This window comes from Kwoniella botswanensis, chromosome 1, assembly GCF_036426115.1.
Source record: "Kwoniella botswanensis chromosome 1, complete sequence".
Lineage (NCBI taxonomy): Eukaryota > Fungi > Basidiomycota > Tremellomycetes > Tremellales > Cryptococcaceae > Kwoniella > Kwoniella botswanensis.
In genome coordinates this window covers 13,129,775-13,141,926 of record NC_088599.1, presented here as the reverse complement: position 1 = coordinate 13,141,926, position 12,152 = coordinate 13,129,775, and the positions used below count along the sequence as shown (strand labels likewise).

Below are 12,152 nucleotides of genomic sequence, written 5' to 3'. Positions count from 1 at the left end.
ATCGCATCTCATTTCGTGATTGCGCCACTCCTCATCTCTCTCTATAACACACACATATAATACTTCATCTGGGACTTGTGAAGAATCATCATTATCAATATTCAAGATAAGACCCACCACAGTAATATTCCTCATCTCAGCCATCCTATTGGCATACACTATCGACCTTAATCCAAAGTATATGTTACCCCTTCGAAACTTCCTGGCTTCATTCTCGACCAACTCTGCAGCTAAGATGGCACCCAAGACTCCACCCAACCCCACTGTACCGACTGCGATCAAAGGTAGAGAAGGGTTGAAGTTAGGTGAAGGAGGTGAGCAAAATCTTTTGCAGAAGTTTGACCGTATGACATGTGCTTGGATGACTGATTGCTAATCTCTGATTACGATGGGATGGTGTCGATTTAGTCGAACATGCTACGTTCGCTTCAGGATGTTTTGTAAGTCTAGCATCATAGCTTTCATTTCTTTGTTGAACTGAATTCAACGAATAATCACTGATGACTATCTATTGTTAAGTGGGGAACCGAACACCTCTTCTCAAAACATTTTGGTCACTTACCTCAATTCAAAGCTATCTCTGGATACACAGGTGGTCAAGCTGAGAACCCATGTGAGTAGAGTGATTTGACTTACTAGCATCATCACCATCACAATCAATATGATAGATATATCATAGGGTTTGTGGAGGCTGCCCGATGCGATTCAAATTTTTTTCATTGACTGATTGACTGATTCGAATATTCTTGTCGTTGTCACCCCTTCTAGCCTACCGACAAGTATGTTCCGGCACGACAGGCCATGCAGAAGCAGTGCAACTCTCTTACCAAGCTGGATCAGTCTCGTATGCCGAATTGGTAGAGTTCTTTTACAGGACACATGATCCTACGACCGTCGATAGACAGGGTCCAGATAGAGGTAGTCAATATAGGAGTGCGATCTTCTATCATTCGCCTGAACAGGAGGAGTTGGCTAGGAAAGTTACACAGGAAGTACAAGAGAAATAGTGAGTTGTACATTCTCTTACCGGAAAAGTAGTCTACCTATTCATTATCGTATACGATGTCATTGTGATCGTGATTTTGAGTCAGAATCTATGCTAATCGCTATGATGATACGTATAGCCTCAAAGGAAAACCAATAGTCACTCAGATTGTAAAAGCAGGTAAATGGTATCCTGCAGAAGATTATCACCAAGAATATCGTAAGTAGTTGTCTGTGATAAGCCTCCCAAGGTCCTAGATTATCTAGCTAAATGTGTGGTTTTCCTGCAAACTATCAGTCGATAACAATCCAGGTGGATACGAATGTCCTACTCATAGATTTTACTGGTAATTACTTGACGTATGATCCTTTTTTCCCACCAAGTATCTGATTATTCGATGTCAAAATATAATACCCAGTAGATCGATAATGCATAAATAGCGCGCGTTCACAACGAGAGCTACAAATATGGTTTGCAGTAGTGGTTTTTGAATACCGCTCATTTCGACCTGTACTGCGCGAAGGTAAGGAATTGGGGCGTAGCTCCGCACTCGCTATCATCATATGTTCCCAGCATCTTCCACAGTGTTTTCCTTACAAGGAAGCTCTTGTATGATCATCTACGAGTACGAGTACAATATATAACTTTTCGGTTCCTTGTACCGTGAAGAAGAGCATGTACACATAGTATAGTGCACGAACGGTCATTCTCAAAGCACACTTTACTGCAAATTTTCATTCGATTCATAATCATCGATATATAATATAGCTACAATAAACTTCTTACTTTACTTTCATCTCCTCGATTCAAAGCGTTCAGATTATCTAAAAAAAGATATTTATTGCTTGTTGATACCGAGAGCGTCCTACATCGTTCGATATAATGATCAGCTCAAGCACCACTTTGAAAAATGTGAGAGAAGTCTAACTCACCTTGGCCTTATCGGCGATGGAAGATTGGTTCTCGTTTTGGTTGCCTGAGACGGCATCTCCAATCTCTTGGGAGTAGGATTTTTGAGATTGAGGTTGAGCGGAGGAAGCGGCGGACTAACAGGGGTGAAGAACATGTCAGCCTTCTCGGACTTCCATTGGGAATGACCAAGATGCGTGGACTCACGTCACTCTTTCCTTTCAAGATATCAGTACCTTGCTCGAGGTAGGATTTCTCAGAGTCGGGCTTGAGGGCGGCACCGGCCTCTGGATGGGTGGCAAGTAGTCAGTAAATGTTGGGTGAGTAGAGTAAGGATCATCAAGGTTATTGCAATGAGAAAGTGAGGAGTTTGTCTGAGATGAGAGACGTGAAAGGGAAATGTAGAATGGGTGTAAAAGCGGTGACCGGCATTCGAGGTAGCAATTTCATACCTATTCATCGTTGATAGGGTCATGGGAAAAGGAAGTAAAAACAAAGTAAAGACATGAATTACTCACTGTCGGTGAGGGATTGTCTTCCAGTGTCGGACATTGTTAAGTGTGTTGATTTGTTTGTTGTTGGGTAGTGAGTTAAAGTTGTAAGTTGTTGAAGTTGCCTTTGAGATAAGAAAGAGAAGAGAAAAAGGAAAAGAAAGGAATCCCGTTGAAGAAGCAGGTGATATATATACCTTTGTTGACAACCCAACCCACCCTGCGCACGTTCCCACTCCCATTCCCATTCCTCTTGTTCTGTGAATGCATCGTCATATCCATCAAACACCTGCGCTGTCAGCTCAACCGGTAATTGCACCAGCCCATTCTAACCGAGTTTACCAAAGGGGTATGATGAGGATGATATCAGATGAGATGATCAGTGACGACATCCCACCTCATACCACCTCGTACCCACCGCGTCATGCACATGCGGGTGGTGACGTACTGATCGTACCTTTACCCTTGGAACAAACCACTGGAATGCCACTTTGGCAATTGTGACGGAATCAAATTACACTTGCATCGTGGCCTCACGTGGTAGCTTTGTGTGGTGCAATGTAAGGGAGAAAGGAGGGTATGACGTATGACGTATATGAGGGGTGAATGATGGATCTGAGTTTGGGTCAGGACAAGGATATCAATCGAAATTATCTGAACAACTTGATTTTTCATTCCATTTCTACTTTACTATATCACAAGACAAGAATCTTTTTAAGACGATCATAACGACTACCACACACATATCTATACCCACAAACAAACACATACACAGTGAGTGCCTAGCCTTCCATCTCACGCGATCGTGGACACAGCTGACTCTGTGATCCCACCTTGTAGATGGCCGACGCTCAATCTATCGCTCAACAAAACCCCGGTCTCGATACCAAACACGATTCTGCAGGTGCTAAACACCCAGCTACCGGTGGATCAGGTGAGTCAACCTTTCAGCTTCACAGTAGATGACGATGTGATGGACACTTGTACTGACGATTCTTGGATTCATAGGTAACCCCCAAACTGGTGAACCATTCGAACACGCCAAACCTGACGCTCATCAACGACTCGATAGGAAAGACGAACGATCTCACCCTAATGCTCTCGAGGATGCTCAGCGAGTAGAGAAATTGGAGAAGGAAGCTGAAAAGGAGCATGAAGATGCTCTTAGACATCCTACTGCCGCTGCCAAGGCACACGGTAACAAGCCCTCTGCGGGGGCTGTGAAGGATGAGAAGATCTTGGATGAGGAAGAGGAAGAATTGAGAAAGAAGGATGAAGCTAAGAAGCAATCTGCTGAAGCTCACAAATCAAAGCATCACTAGGAGGTTTCTCGCATTCATAGCATTTTTCCATATACAATTTACAATTTACAAGCAAACAAAGTATAGTAGTAGCAGCTAGTAGTCAATCAACATCCAATCATGCATTGTAGCATAACATCGTATCGTTGTCGGTTTCGCACTTACTACTCGATGGCTCCATGCTTACATGTCATCCATTCATGTCCACTGGCAGTGTCGAATCGACGACCTCCACTACGCGTATCGCGCTGGTTATTCGAGTGGGATTTCCATCCACAACAGAAAATTGATAAACTACCAGAACTATATAACCGGCATCCTGTTTTCTCTACTTCACGTCGGAAAGTAAGCCTTGGGTCAGGTGGAGAGATCGCCAGAAGGTAATTATCCAAAGGAAAGAGCATGTCATCTTTCCAGCATCTCAAAAAGTCTCGAGATGCCCGTCTAGGAAAACCACGTCCTAACACTTCGTCTACCTCTGGTACGAGTGGCCCTGGTGTCGCAAATGCTGAAGATGGGACGTATGACATGGAAGATGAGCTAGCTTCAAAGGCTAGGGAAGTGCTATCCACCGCACTTGGGAGACCACTTGGTCAGGACGAACCTGGTTTGGAGTCTTTGGATGATCCAGAGGTGGAAATTACCAATGTATCGTCTTACGATTCACAGGGACGTAGACAGGATGTATTTCCAAGTATCGGGAATCTCAAAGGAGAAGGCAAGGGAAAAGGGAAGCAGCCTCAGATATCAAATGATACTGTGACGAAAGAAGGAAAAGACGAGGTATCTCATGAATTATATAAAAGCGAATTGGAAGGTAGTGGACTAGAAGTTCATACGCTATTTGGTAGAGGGAGGGGATTGATAACGAAACGATTGATCAAAGCGGGTGAGTACATATTCACAATTCGATGCAGAACTGGATCCATCGATAGGTGATGAATGATTGATTGATTAATATGTCTTCCTATCTGCGAATGTTATCAACCGAAAAGAATGACTTGTACTGACATTGGATTTGAATGTTATTGTAGGCACGATAATCCTCAAAACCCCACCTTCCATATCAGCCCTTCAGAATCAACATTTTCAGAGAGTCTGTCATGGATGTTACCTAACGATGAAAGAAAGGAATATAGCGAGTTGTAAAAATGAAAAAGAACGATATGAGAAGAAGATGAGAGGGGAGTTGAAGATAAAGTTGAATAGGTGTAGTGGATGTAAAGTTTTACATTATTGTTCGAGGGTGAGTAACCGTCATTCTCATACAGTCAATTCCAATTCCATGTCATACCGTCTGTCGTTCGGCTTTCTTTTACACTTTGTGAAATGTTGAACCTTAGAGCTGACTTTGTGATACGACGATGACGAATATAGGAATGTCAATTATCCGATTGGCCAACCCACAAACATGAATGTCTAGCTCTCCAGCGATTCCGAAAAATGTATTATAAGACGTATCCCAACAAACGGCAAGATGACGATGATCTATCATGGACTCAGGCGAGCCCCGAACCTGTTCGTGCGCTTGCGAGGATCATCTGGAAGAGGCGGGTGGAGAGGGAGAAGAACGGTGGAAAGGATGGAATATGGGTGAGTGGTGGGGATGTGTTGAAGATTTGAGAACAATGCAGCTGACAAGAGGTGTGCTTGTAGTGGAAACAAATAGCTTCGTTGGAATCTCGTATGTCAACCTCAATTCAATCGTCGACTCGACCTGAAACGTAGATTGTCATATTTCCAATTCTTGTCACAATAACATCTCGGTCTTGTCTTGACTTTAACAGAATGAACGACTGATCTTTGGCTTGACGTGATCAACATCTTTTAGATGTATCGAAATCCACTCAACAAGAGGTGATGCGCCTAGCTCAACAAGCTCAACACCTCCAACATTACCTATCAGCTTCTATACCCCTCAAGGGATCCGATGTAGATGTAGATGAACACCAGTTGTTACCTGTTCATATGGAAGATTTCGGTTTTGAGAATGTTCAAGAGGTCATGAATTTCTGTTCTTCTGTGAGTCAGAATCGTTATACAATACGATACTTCTGCGCTTTATTCATTCAGTTTTCGCTGGCCAACACAAGGCGTGCTCACTTACTTACTTACCTTCAGTTCCACGTCAATTCGTTTACGCTTTCTTCGCCTTCCCTCACCCCCATCGGGGTATCCAACTCACCTCTTATGGCTCTATCTAACCATTCCTGCGACCCAAATGCTATAGTGGTATTTCCGAACGGCGCGAAGTATATGGAACTAATAGCTATAAAAGATATACAGTTAGATGAAGAGGTGAGTAAAGCTCGATCCGATTCTCGTCTTCACCGGACGTTTCTATACGATTGATATGAAATCTTATTGACTGGTGCTGTGTGATGGATATTCCATTTTTCCAGATCCTCACATCGTACATTGACCTTTCATGTCCTTACGATATCCGTCAACGTGACTTGAAGGAGAGATATAGATTTCAATGTGATTGTACACTTTGCGAGAAGAGTAAGAATCACAGGGTAGATTGGGTAGACCCAAGATGGTGTGTGAGACATGAGGGATGTAAGGGTGGTGATGGCAAGGGCAAGATGCCTGGTAAGTTGAGTTGGACGAGTGAAACTGCTATCGGAACTTAGCTGATGTGAAATGTTGTGATATCAGTCAAAGGATCTGAAGGGGTTGTTTCAGTCAAATGCGATAAATGCCAAGAGGATTTCAAAGTGAATGCTGAAGAGGTATTGTCGGTAGCGCAGAAGGGAGTGGACGTATTGGATAGTGATGAGCATCGACAACTGGGTGAGTTGTTGCACTTTCTTGAGTGTAACATTCGGATATACGCGTACTATATTTATATTGTATGAGAAAACGAACTGAACAAGATGATTTTGTTGTTTTTGGGTTTTTGGGTAGATTACAAAACCGCTCAAAAAACTTTATCAACCCTAATCCCCTCTTTACAAAAACATCTACCAAACCATTCATACCCCCTTCTCTCGTTATTGAGATTATCTTCAGTATCTCATACACCACCTCAGTCACCTAAAGATCTACAGATTGCCTCGAAACATATAAAACAAGCTTATGAAGCTTGTTACGAGGTATACAATCAAAATCACGCTACGCCTACGTTGATCTTGTGTGAATATGCGAAATTACTTTCACTCCATGATTCAGAACAGACCAAGATGGTTGATCTTAGTCGAAATATGGGAATGAAAAATACGATAATTAGAAATTTACTTAAAGCCATTGAGATGTTAAGTAAAGCTGTGAAGCACTCTGAGATTACGTTTGGAAACGGGTGTGTGGTAGGGAAAGAGTTGGAGGGGATTTTAGAAGGGTGTAAAGAGGAGATGGAAAGGTTGAAGAGGAGTCAGTAGGGTCAGGTTTAGGGTTGTTGTGCTGTGCTGTGCTATCGATGGACGGTTTGAGTTGTTGTTGTCATAGTATATGAAAAAGAGATGATGGACTGAATAACGATAAATGCATACTACTAGTACTATGTAAAGTGAAACATCTGATCTTTATTCAACAAAAAGAAAAGAGTTATTTCAATCGATATCTTTCCTCATCCTTCACTTATACTCGTCCCGCGATCCGCATTATCGAGCAGTAGAGCGAGCAAACTTTCAACAATGATCAATCTCTTTCATTCATTCTCTCATTCACTCACAACCCAGTCACACCTCGTTTGCTCTTCACTCAAACCACCCCTCATTCATCCTTTTCACTCCCTGTTGGAGCTGGACCCAAACCAGCCGTCAAACCCCTCGCACCCGCTACTCTCCTTGCTAGCGCTCCCACATTCGCTTCAGCCACTACGACATCTTTTGAAACTTCCACTCCGAAAGCCAATTGAGCTAGATCAGAGATCCGTTGAGCTTGAACGGGGGTCATGATGATGAAATCATCTTGGTCCGTTCCGATTCCTCCTCCTCCCTTGAGAGGTGGGTTATCGTCTTCTCCTACATCTCCTCCATTAGGAGCAAAGAAAGAAAGAGGAGGATTGTGTAGATCGATCGAAGATGGAGAACTTCCAAATACATCTTCCTCGCCATCTGTTCCCACCTTCACATCTAGTCTCCTATTGTGTGAATTAGGTTGAAGGATTGGTATTGATTTAGCTGAAGGTGTAGACGAATCCTCTTCCTCTTCCTCTTGTTCTTCTTCAATGTAAGCCTTTTTGGCTTCTTCATCTGGGCTTGATTCCTCTTGACCAATTGGAGAATCAGAATCGGAAGATGCATTTCGTCGTAGAGTAGCCTCCGATTCGGATAATTGCGATAGAGCAGAACCAATAGATTGAGGTTGATGTTTCACTTTCATCTTACCCATCGAGCTAGAAAGAGAACTGGACCCAGAAGTAGAGGTTGAAGAGAGTGTTCTGATCTTGGATTTGGCTGATCTGGGGATAAGTTTAGGATTGTTGTCCAATGAAAGTGAGACGATGTTCAGGAGAGTCGATCGGATGGATCGGATGGAATCTGGGTTAGAAGGTTTGGAGACTAATTGGGAATATATACGACATCTCATTGATCAGTCTCGTACACTGTGATACCGCATCTCAGTAGGGCAAAAAGGAGTGTCAAACCCACCATATATCTCAATAGGAGCCACTCTAGACATTACATTATGTTTCCCATCATGATGATATCTTATCTCGTAATTACCAGGTAACCAAGGTAATCGTTCACCCTTGAACAGGACTTCTCCAGCATCCGATTTTTCGTTGACCGATGGATTGAGGTAGGTATCACCATCCCATTCATCCTCGTAGATTGGCATCCATTTGCCTACAGAGGAGATCCGAGTGACTAAAGTCGATTTGTTCGATCCCAACCTGTAGATACCGATCCAATCTTTACGAGAGTGGTTGGAGGGTGCTGTCCATGATACTCGGATGGGTTGCCCAACGTGATACCTCGGTACAGGAGATGACGACGAAGTGGGTAAAGTCAACGAATATCGAGATGGATCATAGGCTGAGATGTCATTGGCGACTCGTCTGAAAGCAACTAACATGAGTGAAATTGCCGAGAGGGATTCAGAACAAAAGAACTCACGTAATGATCATTCGTTCTCTTGAGTGCTGGAGCAAAATCTTGGTATCATGGACCATATCAGAGAACATTGGTCGGGCTATAGACAAAACAGTCGTCAGTCATTGTATTCCTGACATCTCTTCCCCGCTGGAATTCTGTGGCTCAAAATCAAGCTCACCATGGTCTAAGAACTCTTCAACAGCTTCTGTAACCTTCTCTTCGACCTTTTCAATGGAACCCTTGACTTCCTGAACCACTCTTCTGATCTCAGATCCCCTCTTACCGCCTTTAGTGGAGAGAGTCTTGTCCGCAACATTCTTGAGGGTCTTGGTCAAACCACCATCTTTTCGAAGTCGATCGCCATAAAGCTTCTTCATATGTGGCCTGCGGGTCGACGTGGGATCAGCTGTGTCCATCAGAGTACGCCGAGCTAATAAGCACAAATTGACAACTCACTGCTCGACGAATGACAAGAACCACCAGTGACTCAAATGACTCATCAAAGCCAATGCAAAGACGAGTTTGGAATTACTGATCAACCACATACCCAAGAACGCGGCTCCACCCATACTTCGCTCGGGGTTGTTGAGGAATCGGTAGATACCGGTGTAAGCGAGTTGAGAGGGTATGTGTTCGAGCAGGAAAAAGTCGGAGTAGAGCCAGCCTGGGGGGACGAGATATTGATGTCAGCGGAAATGACGCAATCAGGTGAAGGGTATGGAGGTTGAGAGAGAGAGACAGCTAGAGATGAAATACTCACCAAAGTCACCCAGTACTTCATACGATGATACAGCGGACCAGATGTGCAGAGCAATCAAGAGCTGGCAAAAATTATCCCATACGTCAGCTCATCAGGCTACCAATCATTTGGAGATTTTGCTTCAGCCGGATTATAGCTTACCAATCCCAAAACATGTCTCAAGATAGTTCCACTGACAGTCCAGTCACCAGGTAAATGATAAGTTTTCCACGCCAATCCAGCGAATGAGACTATATTACATAACGTTGATCAGCTAACGCTGTACAATAGTAGAACGGATACGCAGCTGGAAAGAAACTTGCCGTAGGTCATCACCAAACTGATGTTATAAGCAACTTGCCAATTACCAAAAGCTTCTTCAGTAGCTTTTTTCACTACATCTTGTTTAGCTTCCGTCTCAATCTCATCTATATCGATATCTTCATCTCGAAGATCGGCAAATTGACTATCACCTGGATAATGATAGTGTTTTAGGTAATGTCTGACCAACCATTTAGATTTCGATTGAGCGCGTAACAATAATCCTAAGCCGTAGGAATGGAATAATCTCCATGATAAGGCATGTAGGAAGTGACCGGACAAAGCGAGACGAGGCGATAATGGTGGAATCAAAGTAGATAAGGCGTAGGTGATTAACATGACTAACGCAAAATCGTTCGCTCTGAAAGAAAAGTCGTTAAGACTTCACGTTAGCCATGAGTCCCGAAATTGGGGAGACGGACGAGCTTACCTGAACATATCAAGTTGAGATAGCACGATCATAGGTTTTCTAAAATATCTATGGGTCAAATCGTGCATTGATAATTTCTTGGACTTCTTGTTACTTGACTTTCTTCCGGCTGTGGTTGCAGGGTATGATTTCGCATATCCAGAATCGGTATTTGAGCCTGAAGACATTAGACTGTCTGAACGAGGTTTTCGGATAACAGGGTGAATTTCGACGTTGGAAGGTGGTAATTCGGGTAATTCAGATTCGTTTTCCGTTTCGCCTGTCAGATGTTCACATGTCAGCGTGAAATTCAATTTATAATAGAAAGGAATAGAGCCCACCCTCAGTGACTGAAGGTGTGGGACCCTCACCACCTTCTTCAGCTATGGCCGCGAACCCTGATTCTCCGGCGACTCCGTTGTCGTGTTCCCACGAGAGGGGTGTTCGAGAGACTAAGGGTTTTTGACCCCCTCCATAAGTTCGCTCGATATCTGAGGCGCAAGTCAAGATCAGGTCAGGTTGATATTTGGAGATGAACAGAATATACTCACGAGGATTCTCAAACCATAAGAGGAAAGCGAACTGAGCTGCATGAGCTGCCAGCGAGACGAACAGGACGGTGTAGGAACCAACGACTGGAAAGAGTGCGAGAATATATGTTAGCCGTTTCCACCTACTCAGGGTTATCATGGAGACTTACCCATGGATAAACCGTAATAACCAGCATATCCAACCGAATACATTGGATGAGGTGCGATTTCATACACCCCATCAAATACTAGATCATTCTGCATGACCATCATCCAGAATGCATCTCCCCAGTACCAAGCGTAATCCTTGACTACTCGATGAGCATCCATCTTGACCCATAGATTGAATAGGATCAAGGACCAGCCGAACACCCATCGGAGGATGTGCAGAGGGACGGAATGATTGGGTGGGAAATGGAGGTTGGACCAGGCGAAGCATGTATAGGAGACGAAGTCGCTGCGGTGTTTCCGGATGTCAGTAGTGATCTTCATGGGTTGTGAAGGGAAGATGGAACGGGAAGAGGCACGCCAGACATATGATTTGTATAAAAGAGGATGTACGGTCATTACTCACTTTAACAAAACTACATCAACCAATTGTCTGAACATTAACCAAGCGTTGAATTCCTGAGGAACATTTTCCCATCTGTATGAATCATCCATCTTGAGTTGTAATTCACTTTTCCACCATTTTGCCCATCGTCTTCCTTCTTCTCCACCCACATCAGAATTCAGATCTAACCATCCCTTCTGTTTTAACCATCTTAGGATATACTTCTTTTCAGATTGTTTGCGTAGTAACCAGGCGAATCCAAAATCATATGATCCTCTCCAAAATGCGAAATAGACCAAGAAGAATATCGACCTGGTCGTACTATGATTTCTCAATAGGTAAAATAAGAATGGTTGGAATAGCAGTGAAAATAACGTTAAGCGAGTGATAGTTGATTTATGAGTCGTGTAAATCAATGTATGCAAGAAGGAATGAGTGTTGGGTGCTCTGAATACCTCTCCGGACGAAGTCCTACCCCAATTGACCTCTTCTCCGTCTTTATCTTTGAAGTCATCTACAGACGATTTCTCGTCTCCTACGCTGACGGTCGAGGGGGTTTCGGACGCTTGGACCTTTCGTTGACGAAGGGTTGATTGAGATGTCGGGATACCTGGGACATTGTCACTCAGACCAGCTTTGGGAGCTGGTTGAGGAGGGGGTACCATGACGGCCAAGTTGATCTCCTCAGCAGAACCAAGAGATGGTGGTTGTGATGTTAGGATAAGGAGATGGAAGTGAACAGCGCGAAATAGCCAAGACGAAGAAGAACATTCCATTTGGACATTCGACATTTCGACATTCCGGCTTATCGGTTGTGGACCGATTGCAGACAGCCAATTAGAGTGGAAGATAAGACCATTATTAGTCTGTTT

At 43.6% G+C, this 12,152-nt stretch overlaps 5 protein-coding genes across 5 annotated transcripts; 3 read left to right on the top strand and 2 right to left on the bottom strand.

The window, feature by feature from the left end:
• Positions 1-181: 181 nt before the first annotated feature.
• On the top strand, positions 182-1,335 carry L199_004961 (peptide-methionine (S)-S-oxide reductase; the record flags this gene model as incomplete). Its single annotated transcript, XM_064890676.1, has 6 exons — positions 182-314; positions 409-440; positions 520-613; positions 769-1,006; positions 1,125-1,204; positions 1,283-1,335. 6 exons carry the CDS (start codon positions 182-184, stop codon positions 1,333-1,335), a joined length of 630 nt encoding a protein of 209 aa, XP_064746748.1.
• Positions 1,336-1,823: 488 nt separating this feature from the next.
• L199_004960 (uncharacterized protein) lies at positions 1,824-2,446 on the bottom strand (the record flags this gene model as incomplete). Its single annotated transcript, XM_064890675.1, has 4 exons — positions 1,824-1,850; positions 1,918-2,031; positions 2,102-2,181; positions 2,413-2,446. The coding sequence occupies 4 exons, from the start codon at positions 2,444-2,446 to the stop codon at positions 1,824-1,826; spliced, it is 255 nt and encodes an 84-aa protein (XP_064746747.1).
• Positions 2,447-3,225: 779 nt separating this feature from the next.
• Positions 3,226-3,707, top strand: L199_004959 (uncharacterized protein; the record flags this gene model as incomplete). The annotated part of the gene is made up of 2 exons (XM_064890674.1): positions 3,226-3,319; positions 3,394-3,707. The coding sequence occupies 2 exons, from the start codon at positions 3,226-3,228 to the stop codon at positions 3,705-3,707; spliced, it is 408 nt and encodes a 135-aa protein (XP_064746746.1).
• Positions 3,708-4,088: 381 nt separating this feature from the next.
• Positions 4,089-7,066, top strand: L199_004958 (uncharacterized protein; the record flags this gene model as incomplete). Its single annotated transcript, XM_064890673.1, has 9 exons — positions 4,089-4,575; positions 4,721-4,932; positions 5,064-5,279; positions 5,343-5,370; positions 5,518-5,708; positions 5,808-5,984; positions 6,089-6,281; positions 6,348-6,482; positions 6,597-7,066. 9 exons carry the CDS (start codon positions 4,089-4,091, stop codon positions 7,064-7,066), a joined length of 2,109 nt encoding a protein of 702 aa, XP_064746745.1.
• Positions 7,067-7,400: 334 nt separating this feature from the next.
• On the bottom strand, positions 7,401-11,945 carry L199_004957 (uncharacterized protein; the record flags this gene model as incomplete). Its single annotated transcript, XM_064890672.1, has 14 exons — positions 7,401-8,191; positions 8,282-8,691; positions 8,750-8,825; positions 8,907-9,112; positions 9,185-9,392; positions 9,489-9,549; positions 9,630-9,718; positions 9,791-9,877; positions 9,941-10,149; positions 10,219-10,477; positions 10,539-10,688; positions 10,749-10,832; positions 10,898-11,184; positions 11,302-11,945. 14 exons carry the CDS (start codon positions 11,943-11,945, stop codon positions 7,401-7,403), a joined length of 3,561 nt encoding a protein of 1,186 aa, XP_064746744.1.
• Positions 11,946-12,152: the final 207 nt, after the last annotated feature.